The 17,663-nt window shown below is 42.9% G+C and overlaps 2 protein-coding genes across 6 annotated transcripts; both read left to right on the top strand.

Moving 5' to 3' along the window:
- The first annotated feature begins 214 nt into the window (after nt 1-214).
- Nucleotides 215-4,029, top strand: LOC142954544 (keratin, type I cytoskeletal 18-like). 2 transcript variants are annotated; one of them, XR_012955731.1, is made up of 7 exons: nt 215-748; nt 2,041-2,123; nt 2,419-2,575; nt 2,684-2,848; nt 2,933-3,058; nt 3,302-3,581; nt 3,717-4,029. XR_012955731.1 is itself a non-coding variant. In XM_076095624.1 (7 exons), the coding sequence occupies exons 1-7, from the start codon at nt 299-301 to the stop codon at nt 3,754-3,756; spliced, it is 1,242 nt and encodes a 413-aa protein (XP_075951739.1). In that variant the 5' UTR covers nt 217-298; the 3' UTR covers nt 3,757-4,029. The 2 variants fall into 2 exon arrangements, 1 of the variants encoding a protein (XP_075951739.1); XM_076095624.1 differs by having other exon boundaries at nt 217-748; nt 3,302-3,522.
- Nucleotides 4,030-6,366: 2,337 nt separating this feature from the next.
- Nucleotides 6,367-17,378, top strand: eif4ba (eukaryotic translation initiation factor 4Ba). 4 transcript variants are annotated; one of them, XM_076095619.1, is made up of 15 exons: nt 6,367-6,435; nt 8,178-8,318; nt 8,828-9,033; nt 9,815-9,931; nt 10,094-10,148; nt 10,260-10,409; nt 11,438-11,569; nt 12,314-12,499; nt 12,798-13,122; nt 13,375-13,463; nt 13,756-14,017; nt 14,118-14,155; nt 15,338-15,467; nt 15,905-15,977; nt 16,220-17,378. In XM_076095619.1, the coding sequence occupies exons 1-15, from the start codon at nt 6,423-6,425 to the stop codon at nt 16,295-16,297; spliced, it is 1,995 nt and encodes a 664-aa protein (XP_075951734.1). In that variant the 5' UTR covers nt 6,367-6,422; the 3' UTR covers nt 16,298-17,378. The 4 variants fall into 4 exon arrangements, with proteins under 4 accessions (XP_075951734.1, XP_075951735.1, XP_075951736.1 ...); XM_076095620.1 differs by lacking the exon at nt 15,905-15,977; XM_076095621.1 differs by lacking the exon at nt 15,338-15,467.
- Nucleotides 17,379-17,663: the final 285 nt, after the last annotated feature.

The following is a 17,663-nucleotide window of genomic DNA, read 5'->3' on the forward strand; positions in this document are numbered from 1 at the left end:
AATGTGTGTTTTGAAAAATGCCTCGAACATTGCCTTGGAGACAGAAGATACATTGTCGGTTAAAAAGGGGAAGATGTGGGTGTATGAAAGCACAAAGCAGGGAGGGGGGAGCAGGAAAGGAAAACTAGGGTGATGTTAAAGTGGGCAGGGTCTGAGAGACCAGCTGGGATTGAGGGAGAAAAGCAAGAGTATAAGTTCCCAACTTCCTACTGCCAGCGTCTCTTTCTAAACCGGCCAGCGGTGAGTCTCCACATCTCATTTTCCACTTTAATCTCTGCAGTGTCTAAACTTCTCCAAAATGAGCTTCAGAAGATCAACCGTGCAGTCCCGATCCACACCTAAGTACAGTTCTGCCAGCATTTATGGCGGTGCTGGTGGAATAGGCTCCCGCATTTCCTCTGCCTCCGTGTCTTCCCTGCGTTCTGGTGCCCCAATGACCTCTTCTTCCTCTGCCTACAAGCTGAGCAGTGGAATGGGTGGTGGTATGGGCTCAGGTTTTGGAGGATCCGGTACATCCTTTTCGACTGGTGGTGGTGGTGGTGGTGCCGGTGCTGGGATCATGGGCAACGAGAGGGGAGCCATGCAGAACCTGAACGACCGCCTGGCCAACTACCTGGAGACGGTGAGGAACCTGGAACAGTCCAACCAGGAGCTGGAGATGAGGATCATGGAGGCTTTGGAGAAGGGAGGGCCCAACGTGAGAGACTACAGCAAGTATCAACCCATCATAGATGACCTACGCAATCAAGTAAGCATGACACTGAATGCTGGCCTCTAGAATTAACAGGGGGAGGTTGAGTATGAATTGTTGAAAACTATGAAACAGTCGTTTTTGGTTGATTACTTTGATCCAGCGAGGTGAGACAGACAATGACGGAGGAAATTAAGATATAAATGTTGAAATGCTTAAAAAGTGCTTAAATGTGGCCTCTACTATAAGATTCAATGAGTGCATGTGATGGCACGATTCAAACCTACTTGTGTCAGTAACTTTTATCAGTGTGTTTATTCTTCATCTTATTCCTAACGTTACAAATTAAGATTGAGAATATTCATGGTGAGACTGGCAGCATTTTCTTTGCAGGTTATCACATTTCTCGCAAGAGAATGAAGGGTGTGGTTGCTGAGCTCTAACCCTCCCCCAAAAAACTTGTTTGTGCCACAAACTGTTCTGAACTTCCTCTGATGAATCACCAACACGAGGGCATCGTCATGAGAGACAGACTGAAAAGCTTTCAAATAAACTTTCAGCATTTCCAAATGGTCCTGCTTGTAAATGGTGATTCTACAAGCATTCTCTGGTGTAGGAGGGCCTCAATGTGAAACAGATGTGTGGTAATGACACACACACAAAGGCTCTCGGACTGCCAGCGTGGGTGTGTGTATGTGCACCCAGATGAGTGTGAGTGCACAAGTTTTATAACAATGAGATTCAGTCTGCAGAGTCAAATGTCACATTCTTGTACAGACTCAGTCTTCAATGGTACAAAATGACACATTGATGGTGGCACTTTTTCTTTCTTTACACATAAAGGCACAAGTATTCCCCCTTTTCCTCTGAGGCAGTTTAGAGTATAAACTCAAAAACATTCACGCACAAAGAATTTTACAATCTCTGCACACATTAACACACAGGGAGACATATACAAAGAAAATTACAGACAGAGAAAGTGCATCTGGGTGAGAATTGGAGAGGAAGAAAATCCTGTCTGTATGAGTTATTCAGACAGGAAACCCATGTTTCCAACAATGCTAAAACAAACCAGATTCTGTTCTGGCACGGGAACATCCTCTTTTCCTGTCCTTCAGTTTGTGGTTCCTCTTTTCTCTGAATGTTGCTGTGGATTCAATCATGTTGTGTGTAATCGGACTCTGGGGTTTTTATCGTTTCAGAAGGGGAAATAGTGATTCAAATCACATCTTTAATTGCCCCTCATGATTGGAGCATTGAAGGGAGGGGCTTCTGGTTAAACAATTGTGTTCTTTTATAAAAAAGCAAAAACATTTAAAAAAAACACTTTATTAATTTTTCCTTTCCAGATCTTTGATAAGATCGGAGAAAACGCTCGTTTTGTGCTCCAGATCGACAACGCCCGTCTTGCTGCTGACGACTTCAAAGTAAAGTATGTTGATATTCGTGTTGTTTAATTAGTTAAGCTCGTATATCCTGCTCGAAGGCAGAAATGCTCTGGTGTCAAGAGTTACAGACTTTGCAAATGGAAACAAGTGCAGAGTTTGTACAGTGCATATAGAATATCTGAGAATAGGATTTCAGCAACTGCAGCTTTGAGTCTGAAACACTTCTTTGAAACCACAGTCATACCGTTTCGTAACTTTATACAGTACACCACGATGTGAATAACAGCTGATATAACAGCTGATATCTGTGACAGGGTTTGTTTGTGTGAACCCCTACAGGTTCGACAATGAGATGGCAATCCGCCAGTCTGTGGAGGCCGACATCGCTGGGCTGAAGAAACTCATAGATGACACCAACATGACCAGGATGAACATCGAGAGCGAGATTGAAGCTGTCAAGGAGGAGCTTGCCTTCCTGAAGAAGAACCACGAGAATGTGAGTTCCCAGTACACCCAGATCAACCGTAGCACTTGGGGCAGTGGCTCACGAGTCACACACCTTTGAATGCGTTGCTTAATTTCTCTCTTGCTGTTGGTTTTATAGGAGGTGATGGAGCTGAGGAGTCAGATCTCCCAGTCAGGCGTGCAAGTGGACGTAGACGCTCCCAAAGGTCAGGACCTGGCCCAGGTCATGGCGGACGTGAGGGGCAACTATGAGAAGAGTGCTTTGAAGAACGCGGACGATCTCAAACGTTGGCATGAAAATCAGGTGATGCAACGCTTTAAAAGGTAGACAATACTCCTACAACTCTCTTGTTTGTTGGCTCACAACCTTTCCCCATCTCCCTGTCAGATTGCGGATGTGCAGGTGGAGGTATCACAGAACACAGAAGCCCTCCAGGGAGCCCAAATGGAGAGGAGTGACTCAAGCAGACAGATACAAACCCTGGAAATTGAACTTGCATCCCAACAGAGCTTAGTAAGCATACATTTTACAAAAATGTGTTTTATATCCTGTTTTCATTCATTTTCATTTTAATGACATGCATGAAATAATCAAATTCTATCATCAGATTATAAAGTCTTGTCGCAATATTCTTCTTTAAAATACCATGGCCATTACTTAACACCCTCTTTTTCTAAAAGGTTGGAACTTTCCCATGTTTTCCTATATTAGATTGGCTGGCACACTTTTGATTTCTCTTTTTCAATCCTTTATCAGAAAGCCTCCTTAGAGGACACATTACGCAACACAGAGCAGCGAAACAACAATGAAATGGAGAGATACAACGGAATTATTATTCGTCTGGAGGAGGAGCTGACCAACTTGCGTGCAAACATCCAGCATCAGACGCAAGAGTATGAGCAGCTGCTCAACATGAAGATGAAACTGGAGGCCGAGATTGGCACTTACAAGAATCTCATGGATGGTGGAGACTTCAAGTAAGAATTAGGTGGTGGAGAAAAAAACAGATCCAGAGAAGGTGTTGGTGGAGGTGGAGGTGAATACTAAAAGCACTTAACATGGTTTGCATGGTCAAGTACCTCCACATCATGAAGAGGCAATAGTTCCAGTCAGTTACTAGTTCAACATGAATATTTTGAAAGTCAAAATGTTTCCTTTGTGTTTTCCACAGGCTCCAGGATGCACTGGATGAGCTGGCGGCTGCAAACTAATTTGGAACAAAGAATGTGGAACCATCCCAACAATGAAAGCAGAAAAACCCACAACTATGCATTGTGAAAAAAAAAGTACATGCTGGTCCAATTGTCTAAAGCCAAGTTTAGAAAAGCCAAGAACACATTCTGTGTAAACCATAAAGATTTAAGCAGTTCTGAATAAAGGCATTTGACCACACCACAGTGAAACAGGCAGGGCTATTTGAAGAGCAGCCATTGCTTGACCTGACAGCAAAATGAAAAATGAATAAAACCACTTGTTGACCAGCAGTCATGTCTCTTGTGCATTTGCTATATTTACATGATGCAAGAACATGGATGTAATGTTTTGTGATAAGTTTTGTGATATGTTGTTATATGATTTAAATTGACAGATATTTATAAAATTTCTGTTCACAAAACAACCACACCCCAAAAGACAAATGGCTGACAAATTACATTCATTTATTTCTGGCTTAATTATGAAAAACAATCTGGATGCTTAAAGCTGCCATAATCAATGTTTGGCCACTGGAGGGCAGAGGAACTTTAAAACAAGCCAGGGGACACATTTGTTTTAGTATTAATGTGCAAACACATCCAGCACACACAGGGCAATATTATCTTTCCATTAGAGTTACGTTCCTGATTTAATAACAAATGCACAGTATTAACTGGCCTTTTAGCTTTGGTTTGGTCTCAATCAACTATTCTTGTCTACAGCTTGTTTATAATATGAATTGTGTAATTCGAAATACAGTGCAAACCTTTGTTTACTCTCTTTTAATACTCTCCTGAACTTAAAATTTGAATGATTTATTCCTTTGAAATCCTGTTCTTATTCGCTTATTGAATAAAGAAAAGCAGAACACACAAACTCCTCAGTGGATGTCCATGAAATGCTACTTTATACATACATTTCAGAGGAAGAACTACATATTTTTACTACATTACATTCAGTTGACAACTGCATGCTCGTTAGTAGTTTCCAGATAAAGATTGTACATAGAAAACATATGATGAATTTAGAAAACATAATGCATTGTTCTAGATTAACAATGCAACAGTACTCTTTTGTTGTAGACTTAGCATCCCCTTTAGCAGCTTTAACAGAATGCTGCTCACAAATAAATGCATGCAGTCCAACGTAGACACCATCAGGGAAAAAGACCCAGCAGAGAATGTACATTCTGCACCAGCTCAGGAAGTTCAACCTGCCTCAGGATCTGCTGATCCCATTCTACACCGCAACAATCCAGTCTGTTCTCTACACATCCATCACTGTGTGGTTTGGATCTGCCACCTAACAGGACAGGAACAGACTACAACTGACAGAACTGCAGAGGAAATCATTGATGTCAGGTAGGAATCATCACTTCAGACCCTTCACACCCTGGACACAAGCTGTTCCAACTTCTCCCCTCTGGTTGACCCTGCAGAACACTCGACGCCAAAACAACCAGACACCAAGAACAGTTTCTTCCCGCAGGGTATCACTCATATGAACAGTCAGCATCACTCATACACTGTCAATAAATGTAACACCATAACATCCACTTGCTACCATTATAAACAACATTTTCACAGTCACTGTTGCTATAACTCTTGTATGTATAAACTATATTTTAACACGTACATTCAGTAGTTGTTTCTTTGCATTATTTGTACGGTTTACAACAGAAACACTTGACTTGTGTGTAGACATTTTATCTTATTTTTGTTGTTGGTCATTTGTGCCTTTTATATTATTTTATTTATACGTATTGTCTACGTATTGTTCTTCAGCTTTATTTGCTCAGCTCTGGTGGTCCCTGTTCTTAGCTGTTAGGTCTATTTCTCACTGAGTGTAATGAAAAAAAGTCAAATTCCTTGTTTGTACATCGTTGGCTAACAAAACTGATTCTGATAAATATGAAACATGTAACCCTCATATTAACAACATATTTAACATACAGGACTACTGACTATATCTACTGACCCCAAGAATAAAGTAAGAAACAGACATTTTCTTCTCCAAACATTATTAGTTGTGTAATTAATGTCATCTGTAGAAAAAAAAACAGATCATTAAATTGCAGTTACTTTGAATATTGGGTAAAACAAGAATAGACAGAGCACATGAGGAAATCTGTGTCTGCTGCATCTGTGTCTGTCTACTTCAAAATGACAGAGTGCCCCGAGTGTGATTCTTTAAATTAGGACCCATAGCAAACATTGTATCTACCCTATTGTATCTATTAAAACATCATAGGCTGCAATCTGGTGCTTTATGGTGTTCGGCAACCAATACATTCATATTTAAGATTATTATTTAAAAAGAAACAATTATAACAGAAAACAATTATACAAAGTCATCAGAAACACATTTATTGACAAATGCATGGAATGATGAATTAAAGCAGCCACCTATAAGATATGACAGAAACATATAGGCTTCCTCTTGGGAGTCTGTGGGGACCGAAGTTAGTAGAATGAGGGTTAAAGCTGTATTGAGATCTTTGGTCCATGGATTTAAAGACTGCTATAAAAGAGAAATAAATGAAAAACCGTGAAAGTTACAGCCAGAATGGAGTAGCCTAGTAGGCAAACAAGAGAGGACACATGCCCGTGAACGGCGATGCGCGCTCCCGACAATAAACCTCTGACGCCTTCATCCGGGAACTACTACGGACTCGTTCTCCAACATGGCGGCGTCAGGTGAGGCTTACGAGGGTGAACGATCTGGGTCGGTTGGGTGGAATTTCAGAGGGTTTTACCGCGATAAAATTAAACATGTTTAGTTTTCGGGATTGTTAAAGTGTCGTCTCGTTGATTAGCGTCGTTGTCCCGCGTGTATAAATCGGTTCGTCGGTTGTTTTGGCCCGGTAAAGACGTAACTGCTGGAGGAAGGCGAACGAACGATGCAACGATTTGCACGATCTGAACATTTTAACCTCATGTTACACATCACATGTGGTATTTTCCTATGGAAAAAAATGTCATTTCGATGTGTTGGGCTGTCCGCTCTCGGGTCTACGTCGTATTACACGTATTGGACAGTGTGTGACCTGTTAGGAAATGTTGCTAACTGCGTGCAGAGCTGGCACGTTGTATGCTCGTAGCGGAGCTCGCCGTGGCGCTCACAGCAGACAAGCATCGGGCGCAAGCGCGTTTCCGTGGAGGAGGAGTTGGGCCGAGAAGTCCGTGCAGCCCGAGGAGTCTCCCCACGTGTGCAGCCTGGCTCCCTGCTATCGGTGTTTTATGAAACCGGGCAGCTGGGCCTGTCGGGTCGACTCTTAAATACTTCCCTGGCAGCTTTGCAACTTTGAGCCGTCCCACCCGACCGACATAGTCTTGCTCCGACGATGGCGCACTTGGATCCTGGCGCTGCGACGTGCACTAGGCCCTAAAACCTAGCCTGCTAAACAGGGACACTTCCCTCGTCGGCACTCCTTTGCTGACTAAAGACAAAAGCGATCTGCGTATATAGCAAACACACAACCTGTGTGTTGGCCCTCGTAACTGCTATGCTATTGTTGCGTTAGCTGAAGTAAATGCTTCCCAAAGTTAACGTTACGCAGCTCCCATGTGGCTAATGTCACAGTAGTGAGGAGCACTAAAAAAAAAAAAGCCATTCTGCAGTCAGTGTATTACTATTCAGTTATAGTGGGTATAAGCAGTCGAGGCCAGTTGGGCCCGTTGATTGTAAACAATGACATAGCATTATGTACTGGGGAAGAGTTGGTAACAGTCTCTATGTGAGCAGGTTTTTGTAACGATGTGTGTGAAGAATGTCCTGACAGCTGGGATTTTCACAATAAAGCTCACAGACAGCTTTATTGTACCTCCCTTTTTTTTTTATAAATCAGACCAAAACAAGCCAGACCTGCTCTATGAGCTGAGCTGTGTGGAGCCCCCATGTGCAACCGGAAACTGTTTGCTATTCAAACACCTTGGAGCAAGACTCCAAGGTGTATTCCTTTAATAAAAATTAAAAAAAATGCAGCAAACATGTGGTCCTGTGGGTTGAACATGTCACAATTATTGATCATTGCATTATTGGGGCTGAACCAATAGAGACAAACCTCTTGTGATCGGTTGACAGACCACTCCCTGTGTGTTTACTTTCCAACAGGAAAATAAGTCGGACATTGTCTCATCAGCTGTCCACATGAATGGAGAGAGACGCACACAAACCCAGACCGATGTTGTGTTGGCGTTTAAAAGATTTAGTCTCGCAGCATTGCATTTCACTGCATTAATGAGTATTTTGTCTAAAGCCAGTGAAGCAGTCTGACATCTCTGTTCTTACGACTAATTAGCATAAGTGTACCATTTAGCCAAATTTAAATGTATGAAATTAAGGTCAATTTTGGCTTTAAAGACTTCTTTTGACAGATATACGTATAGACGACCAACCCATGGCTGACTATGTACTCTTGTGTTCATCTCCCCTTTAGCTAAGAAGAAGAATAAGAAGGGGAAGACCCTCACTCTGACTGACTTCCTGGCAGAGGACAAGGGAACCAGCAATGCGCCCCCCAGCTACCCAGCCAAGTCCACTAGCTGGGCCGACGAGACCGATGACTTAGACGGAGATGGTGAGCAGCACACACTGAAATGCACACAGGAAGTTTTTATCTGGCAAACCTCGGATCTGTCTTGCATTTTTCCGTCTAGCTAAAGAAAGATCAATATCAGAATGCAGACACTGAATGTAATATGATGTGTTGTTGCAGAGCGTTATTGGTCTTTTCTTTCCAAGTTCTTTAAAGCTATACAGCAGTAAGAACAGGTCGGGCAAGTTGGTGAATCATGTATAATCACGCTCATGGAGAGATGGTTTAAGTTTTCTGTTCAATTAGCCATAAACTAACCTCTATAATGCCACCGAGGGATTGTAATTATCTGTAAACTAATATCTCATAATATATGGACTACTTCATGGCCTTTGTACACGCCCTGTAAAGAAAGAAGTCAAGTATAACATGCATTATAAGGAAACAAAGGTTGAATATCCTGTAAACAATTTGATTTGGCTGAGAAAATAATTTGTTGTTGGTCAGTAACTGAAAGTAAGTTTTATGTTCTTTGTTTCTCACCCTTCCAGTTTCAACCTCGTGGCACACGGAGGAGGATTCATTCCGGGCATCGGCCATTGACCGGTCCATCCTGCCCACAGCACCTCGCTCGGCTCGTGAACCCAATGTTGACCGGTCCCGACTGCCCCGCAGCCCACCGTACACGGCCTTCCTGGGCAACCTGCCCTATGATGTCACTGAGGACTCGATCAAAGACTTCTTCCGCGGCTTGGCAGTAGGTGTAACACACACACACACACGCATTGCAGGGCATATAACACATGGCACTTACGGGGGTTACAGCTACTTAAACTCTTTAGTTTTGCAAGGAAAGAAAAGGTGAAACTCGAGTGATGGTTTCAGTCGCAGTCTTTGTTGTTCTGCACAGGAGCAACAAATGATACAACACCCTCAGGGCGGCTGTTAACACACTGCATGACCAGTGAATTGGTTTAGTAATAAATAACAGGACATACAGGTCTAACTTCGTTTCTTTTTCCCTCCTTTAACTCTGGACATTAGGAGTGTTAGCCTGGTTCACACTGGACATAGAAGCGCCGCAATTTTTGGTTCAGCGGCAGGTTCGCGATCTTCAGCGATAGTTTCTGCGTCTAGTCTATTTTCGCCGTCTGCAAATATGGAAAGAACACGCACTGATATTCTACTATAAACAATATGAATTCTATATATATCAGTGTTTCCTATTAATAACCTAGACTGTGGTGGACGGCAGACTGTCCTCAGTGCTGATCTGCAGCAAACTCATTAACCCGACCGACACGTCTTGAAACAAAAACCCCGCCTCGTTTGTAATGCTTTGTGAGTGTGACTCTTTTGCTGTGTCATCACCATTCATGTTTATATTTTCATCTAAGAATCTAATTCCCCCCCCCCCCCCCCACACACGCATACTACTGTCGGTGTCTCCTATTCTTAAATGGGTGAACTGTACAGTGCTGGGCCCAGATCAGTGCATTCTCTGTTTTTATATGTTATTCTGTCACCTTCTTCACCAGATCAGTGCAGTGCGTCTGCCTAGAGAGCCCAGTAACCCAGAGAGGCTGAAGGGCTTCGGCTATGCTGAATTTGATGACGTGGACTCCCTCCTGAGGGCCCTGAGTCTCAACGAGGAGGTGAGAAGATGTAACAAAAACTTGGTTTTATAGTCACATTTTTATTTGAACTAAACATGAGTGACAAAGATCTATAGTTGTACCATGAATTAGTCAGTTTCTTCTTCTCACAAAGATGTATACGGGACAATGACTAACTACTCAATTTGTTCATGCCAACAGAACCTGGGAAACCGAAGGATCCGTGTAGATATTGCAGACCAGTCGAATGATAAAGGTACATCGCTCACTTTTGTTTTGCTGCAATGTCTTCTAGTCACTAGGTTGGGAATATGTCCTTTCACCTTCATTCTATAATTAAACTTAATATCTCCTCTTCTCCACTCAGAGAGAGACAATGGTTCTATGGGAGGCCGAGACAGGGGTGGACGGATGTCGGACATGGGGCCCGACAAGACGGACAGTGACTGGAGGGCTCGTCCCACTTCAGATGCTGCCGACGATGGACCTCCCAAGAGAGAGGAAGCTTTTGGAGAGAGTGAGTCACAATTGTTGTTGTGCGTGCTTTGACATGAATAAATGTGTTTGTGGTTTTGGACAGAAGGGACCTATGAGATGGCAAAATTCACTATTCGGAACATACCGTATTTTCCGCACTATAAAGCGCACCGGATTATAAGGCGCACCTTCAATGAATGGCCTATTTTAGAACTGTTTTTATATATAGGGCGCACCGGATTATAAGGCGCATAGAATAGAATAGCATCGTAAGCGTGTCTCTTGAAAGGTGCCATTTTGGGGTCTTTATACACACAAGTGGTGTTGGACTAGGAGTAAGCACAGTACCGGTGTTTACCGCGGTGCGGCTTTGTAGTTTACCAGTCGTACTGAAACATTTTGACAGAGCGCCGTGTACAACCAGTATGGATCAACCAATTAACCAATTGATCCATATATAAGGCGCTCCGGATTACAAGGCGCACCGTCGTTTTTTGAGAAAATTAAAGGCTTTTAAGTGCGCCTTATAGTGCGGAAAATACGGTAGTTGCTCATTATCCATAATTCTTCCTGGTCACATATTCGCAGCGATACTCTCTTGCGTTAGCTACTTAGGCTGCTGAATCTGCAGTGGGAGGCTATATGAATGATGTGGAGAGAAGGACTCCACTCCACACATTAAATGTTTGAGGTGTCACTACAGATATTCAACGCTTCAGTTAAATTGTCTGCATACAGCTACCGAAAGGATGTCGCATACTGAACTGAACGTCTTGTACAGAACGGCGCACGCACACACCGTTACATCCCTAGTGGTAAACTAATCAACTATTCCAAAGTGTCCAAATTCACTCTGATTGAAAACAGTTTCCCCTGATTTTGCTTCAGAGTTGTGATAACAGCTTTATATACCTTTTTATAGTGCTATGTATATATTTTTTGCTAAATGTTGACTCGAAAATAAAAATGTATGTGTATATATATCATTTTTGATGTCAGACCAGCATTTCACGAGCAGTGAAATTCCATACGTGAAATGTCATCGTTGTTCTGTTACAATTCTTGCAGGATCACGGGACCGCTATGAGTCAGATCGTTTCAAAGATGGGCCACGGCGGGACAATGACCGCTACGATGGAGGACGAGACCGCTTCCGAGATCGCTATGATGACAGGGACCGTAGAGACTTCGATAGAGGAGGTGTGTCTTTGTGCTTGTTGGGATTCAGTACTACCTGGCTGTATAAGCAGCTCTTTGGCTTCCTGATCATAAGATCCACAAAATAGTTTTTTTTTTTTTTACATGCCCTTCCTAATGAAGTCATTGGCTAACACGACTCCCTGATTGCTCTGCTGCAAGCTTGGCTGTTAAATTTGTCTTTTCGATGCAACTTCTGTCATCCAATCATGCCAGGACGCATTAACCGTCGAGTCTGCACGCTCAGGGATCCAATCAGCCACTATGTGGTTCAGAGTTCGGGTCTAGTTGAGATGTGGACCGCTTGTGGGCACAATCCGGACAATTTATGAAACCTAGGTCTCGAATCATCTTCTCCTCACACCGGAGATCCTCTCCTCCAGTGAGAGCAAAGGAGAAGAGAGGAGGAAAGCCGGGGCTTGAGACCCACTGGATGAAAACCCAACGTTTCCTGATTTTGCTGCTTCAAAATAAAAGCTTTTAAATAACAACGTAACAGGACTTTTGTTGTAAAGAGTTCTTAATGTGTTTATTAATTATTTTACAGACGCTCCTTTACCGTCAGATATCACTGCGATAAGGCAAGCCTCATTGAAGTATCAAGTGTGGACACGCATGTGCAGACAGAACTGAGTTCAGATCTGGCGCATCGCAGAGGTGTCATTGAAAAGAGTGAAAACACGGCCCTTCATGAAACCGGACTTGTTTATAAACTAAACTATTTTTTCTCTCTTGCCATCCTTCCAGGTTTTGACTCTCGTGGTGGTAGTGCTGGTCGTGACGCAGGAGGAGGTCGTCGTGCCTTTGGCACCGGCTTCCGCCGCGATTATGATGACAGTCGAGGTAGCAGTGATCGTTTCGGGGACCGGGAACGTTATGGGGAACGTGGGGAACGCGAGGACCGGTACGAGAAAAGGGAGGAGAAGCGTGACGGTAAGAGCTCAACATACAAATAGTACAGTTTGTCAGCATTATTCATGAACTGATCACAACAAGTAAGGTTTCTGAGTAGTGTTGTTGTTTGCTTGAGTTATGTTCAACGGTAATTTAAGGATTTTATATTAAGCACTAATTAAATTAATATTATCGAAAGAAAGCTTTTAAGAACTTAAAAATGATGTTTATTTTCACACTTCCCTCTTTAAAGAGTACAGTTTCTTCATATATTTACAGCCATACAACTTCATATTAATATTATATATTATTATTTTATTTTTTCCTGCTCGCACAGGAGCTGCTGTGGAGAGACCCAAGTTGGTCCTTAAGCCCCGTAGCATGCCCAAGGACGAAGAAGGTGGTGGTGGTGGTGGTGGCGGTGGAGGAGGCAGTGGCGGTGGCGGTGGCGGTGGTGGCGGCAGTGGCGGTGGTGGTACCACCCCAGCTGCACCCCCGAGCTCCGGCAGCAGGACCTCGTCCATCTTTGGTGCGGCCAAGCCGGTTGACACAGCAGCCAAGGAGAGGGAGGTGGAGGAAAGGCTGAAGAAAGAGGAAGAGAGACTGCAGAGGCAGCTGGAGGACGACAAAGGCCGGGGACCCGACAGAAAGATGCGAGACAGGTCAGGGGTCGATATCAATAGTCCACACCTTAGTTTTGATGAGATGATGACTCTATTTGGGATAGTTTTCTAATACTCAAGTTTGCTTGGAGTTTATTTATGATTAAATATATTTCAGGAAGATTTTAAGGGCAGACACATTGCACTTAAAAGTTACATGTGAATTAACATCATACGATACAAAGAATCTATGTGATTGTGTTATGTTTTGTGCAGGCCTTTTGTAAGCTTTTTGTTTTGTTTTGTTTTCAGGGACCCAAGCTGGCGTACTGAAGAAACTCATACTCAGCGTTCTCGCACAGGAAGTGAGTCTTCACAGCCAGGAAGTACTTCTGGAAGAGGTGAGATACATCTGCATTTAATCCTGATGGAGCTTGCCTTCAGATATCTGGTTTCTCCTTATAAGCCTGAAGGGGCAGTATTGTCGGGAGCGTGTATCCTATTTTGTGTCCCTTTTTTAGACTTTTTATTGTCTAAAAAAATGCTGCCGTCTTCTGTTCTGGCAGTGTTCTTTAAACAAAACCACCAAGACAAACAAAATTTGTGAATATCTTATAAAGTGGTAAAAGAGTTGAAAATATTATTGTGATATAAAACGGTGAGAAACAACGTGCTCCTCTTTTACTCCACCAGGCTCCCGGTGTCGAGATGGTGAGCGCTCTGGAGAGAATGAGGTTTTCAGTGCGAGAGAAGGTGAGCCCTCCTCCCCTGGGACCTCACCGCTGCCCCCCCCTATCAGCAGCGCCAAGGAGCCGCTGAAGGTGGTGCCTGCACCTCCTCCAAAGGAGAACGTCTGGGCCAAGAGAAGTGCAGCCAGCACAGGCTCTAGCGAGGGTGATGGGCGACCTCCAGTTTCTCCCGTCTCTCCAAGTGATTCAACTCCTCCCAAGCTCAGGTGAGAACTCAACATACTGCATGTTAGGAAGACTGCTCAGAGTCAAAGTAAAGTGAGTGTTTTGTATGCCTTTCCCTGATTGTTCTTACTTTCTCTTCAGCTCCCCGAGTTCTGCAGATGAAAGAGAATCTGGAAAAGGTAAGGCCTACTGATGAGAGGGAGATTTTACCCAAACTTCAGTATAGACTATAAATACAATCGAGCAAACTATGTTAACTATGAAAGGACTCAACAAAAGCAAAGAAAGCTGAAGACAGTTTTGTAACCACTTTCATACATCCGCAATCATGTGTGATAATGGAGACTTTGGATGAAGACATGAATGTCCAGAACCATATTTGCAACAAAAGTCCCAAAACAAAAATAGTGGCTGGATGAAAATGAGACATTGCTGTTCTTAAATTCCCATTTACTAGTGAGGCAAAAATGCAAAGTTTGGGACCAGTGGAGAGGTCAAGTTATCTTAATCCAAGCGGTTTAGTCTCTGTAAGGTGGCCTTTGTAAGGCTCTTCTTATCAAGCTCAGCGTCCTTTAAATCACTTACAATTAAATCAAATAACTGATGGGAACTCAGTCATTAGTTTCAGATGTTTTTAGAGGTTTTGTCATCAACGGAAGGAAGTGTTTAAAAGGGTAAAGTGTTATTTAGCAGTCCATCCAATAGTTTTTGCAAACTTTTAAAGATTTCCTTTTTGTGATCATTGATGCTGAAATGCTGATATGTAAATGGTTTCAAACTCTTCTGTGGTCCAGAAAAGGCAACTACGGTTTGCCTGTAAGCTGATCTGTGATCTTTCAATTCATAAAAGGTCAAACTTCACTCTACAGACAGGTAGTCCAATCCTTACTGTACATGCAGTGTTATTACGTATCTTCTTGCTAAGAGTGTATTCATTACAAGGGGAGCACTGAAATATTTCTCACATTAGTCTGCATTGTATGGTGCAGAATAATATGCACATGCACCACCATTCTGATTTGAGAAAGAAAATGTATCGGGTTCAGACTCGAGCAATCTTTCCCAATGTACAAACACTGAATACCTTCATTATTAGAAGTACTCTGACTTGTTTTTCATTGTTTTGGAAACCTTTGTCACAGCTTTCGAGCCAATATCAAATTTAAATGAAATGAGTTACACTGTACAAGCTCAGCTTGCATTCAAGCAGTTGTGCACCTCTCATCTGGCCCTACATCAGTGACTTACACTTCATGAATCCAACCCAGTGGCTTTCCTATGCTGCAGTGTGTTGTGAGTGTGGTCTACTGTAGGAAGTCCAACAACCTCCCTTCACTCAACTGTCTGGCTTCTCTTTTAAGATGAGAACAAGGCTGACGGTATGCGTCGGGACCGGGGTCCCCCAAGGGCACGAGGGGGGCCTGCAGGGCCTGGAGCAGGGCGGGCCCAAGGAGAGGGTCCCAACAGAGACCGAAGAAAGGAGGCAGACAGGTCAGCCATCCAAAGCTAGCCACTCCGAAGTTCTTAATGCGACTAGGAGAACTTTTTCTGGGCATCTGTAAAGAATGGCCTATGCTCAGTTTCACGACATTCTGGGCATCCAGGGTTTCTGGTGTGCACATTTAATGCTTTACCTTTTCTACTCCAGATATCCACATGGTGTGGCACAAGAAATGATTCCTTATAGCACTAAAATATCAACAGTAAAACATAAATTGGACCTGAAATTTGAGTTTTATTTGAGGCTTTTCTTCTGAAAATGAGAACTGAGCACGGTGTGAACTGGGTGCCAAGCAGCTTTCAGATGATGGAAATATAGTTTTTGCTCCTTTTCGTTTGTCTTGTAAGCTGTGTGTGTTTGAGGATTCACAGCAGAAGCACTGAGGTCTACCAATAGATTTTAACCTCAGTGTTCGCTCTGATTGTAGAAAGGATAACAGAAGAGACCGAGACTCCAGACCACCCCCAGAGCCAAAGAAATTTGAAGGAGCCCCAGCCCCTGTAAGTCCTTCACTGCCAAGGATTAGTCAGACTTCACCTAAATTATACTTCATTAAAGGGTGTCCCCTAAAGCCTTGAGTTGTTTTACCAGTGCTCCCCCGTACATTATAGGCTTTAAAAACATCCCTTTTTCCCCTAATGATGCATCCTCCTTGACATCTTGTCTCTTGTATACGCTCTTATTTGTTTAGCATCCAAAGCTAACCGTTCTGATCCAGGTTCCGTTTTTGTTTTGCCTTCAGAAGTTCAGCTCAGCCAGTAAGTACGCCGCTTTGCTAATGGACGAAGACCAAGGAGATGACGCAGAGGACGTAGAATAGAAAGAAGATAACGAGACAAGGCCCGAAAGCGCGAGGAGAAGAAGATGACCGCTGAAAAAGTAATCTCACATAGCTTATGAAAAAACTCCTCACATGGAAGAGGCTCCTGGGAGGACTTCACTCCCTCCTTCCTTTCCTCCTACAAACCTGTCCTTTTTCTTTCAAAACACCCACCCATCCTCCCCCCCCCCCCCCCCCCCCATCCTCCCCCCGCCCCAACTTCAGGACTATTCAGCTTCTTAAGAATAGTCGCATACTGGACTTGTTTTAAATGGAAAAGGAGTAGCTGACACATGGAAAAGTGATGGATAACATTGAATTAATTGTAATAAATAAATGGAAAAAGTGGGGAAAAAATGAATCTGTATATTTGTGGATCACTGATGTGGTGAGGTTGGATGATATGACAGAAGATGTAGTTTACTAAGTGGAACCTGTTTTTTTTTTTTTTTTTTTTTTTTTTTAATATCTTTTTATCCATTTTTGATTCATTGACTGGCATAATTACTGGATCAAATGCATTACTATTCATTATAAGCCTTTTTATTCTCAAGTAAAGTATTGGTTATTATAGAATTATTTTAAATCAATCGCCTAAATCAAATTTATTCATGAAAATTGTTCAAGAAAAACCCGTTTTCCAATACTGCATCACAACTGTTGAGACGGGTTACTAGTGTAAAAACATTTGTCATGTGTGCAGCACCATGTAGCATGATTGAACTGCTTCCAAGCTGATTCACAGTATTGCAATAGAGGACTGTGTAATGGACTAAAGTATTGCAGGAGTGACTAATATGTTGATTCAAAAAGGAAAAAACACAGACAGCCGCTGCACGATTCTCACTGAATTTAGTGCCATCACTATTATCCTCAGTCATTGCATTGAAAACCATTAAAGGCTCATAATGGTTGTTTAAAGCTGTCTTAAAGATGCTCCACAGCTGTCTAAATCATTCACTCTTTCAGAAGTGAGTAATACAAAATATTTGGGGAAAGTCTGGAGTTGCCTAGGATGTGAGGATTTCCATGAACATGTCTTCCAATTTTCAATAAATTGGGGTCATCTTGTGCGTTCAAATAGTATGTGGTCATTTCTTATGTATGCATTTCTGGATGGATTCGGTGGTTTGGGAAATGGCTAGTTCCTACACACTTACATCAGACCGTGTCAGTCACATGATGGTGAGTTGCATCGTCAAACAAATCATTTTTACGTGCAACAACAACAAAGTATTTCTCCTCCGCTTGCTGTTCTCCTGGTGTGGTCTGACAGACGGAACATTTTACAGTATTTCTTCAGTCCCGGCCCCCTGCTGAGCTCTGGGCTCCTGGTGGCAGCTGGTTAGGATCCTGCTGGGCTTCA

This window comes from Anarhichas minor, unplaced genomic scaffold (assembly GCF_050575085.1).
Source record: "Anarhichas minor isolate MPS153535 unplaced genomic scaffold, ASM5057508v1 ptg000021l, whole genome shotgun sequence".
NCBI classification, from domain to species: domain Eukaryota; kingdom Metazoa; phylum Chordata; class Actinopteri; order Perciformes; family Anarhichadidae; genus Anarhichas; species Anarhichas minor.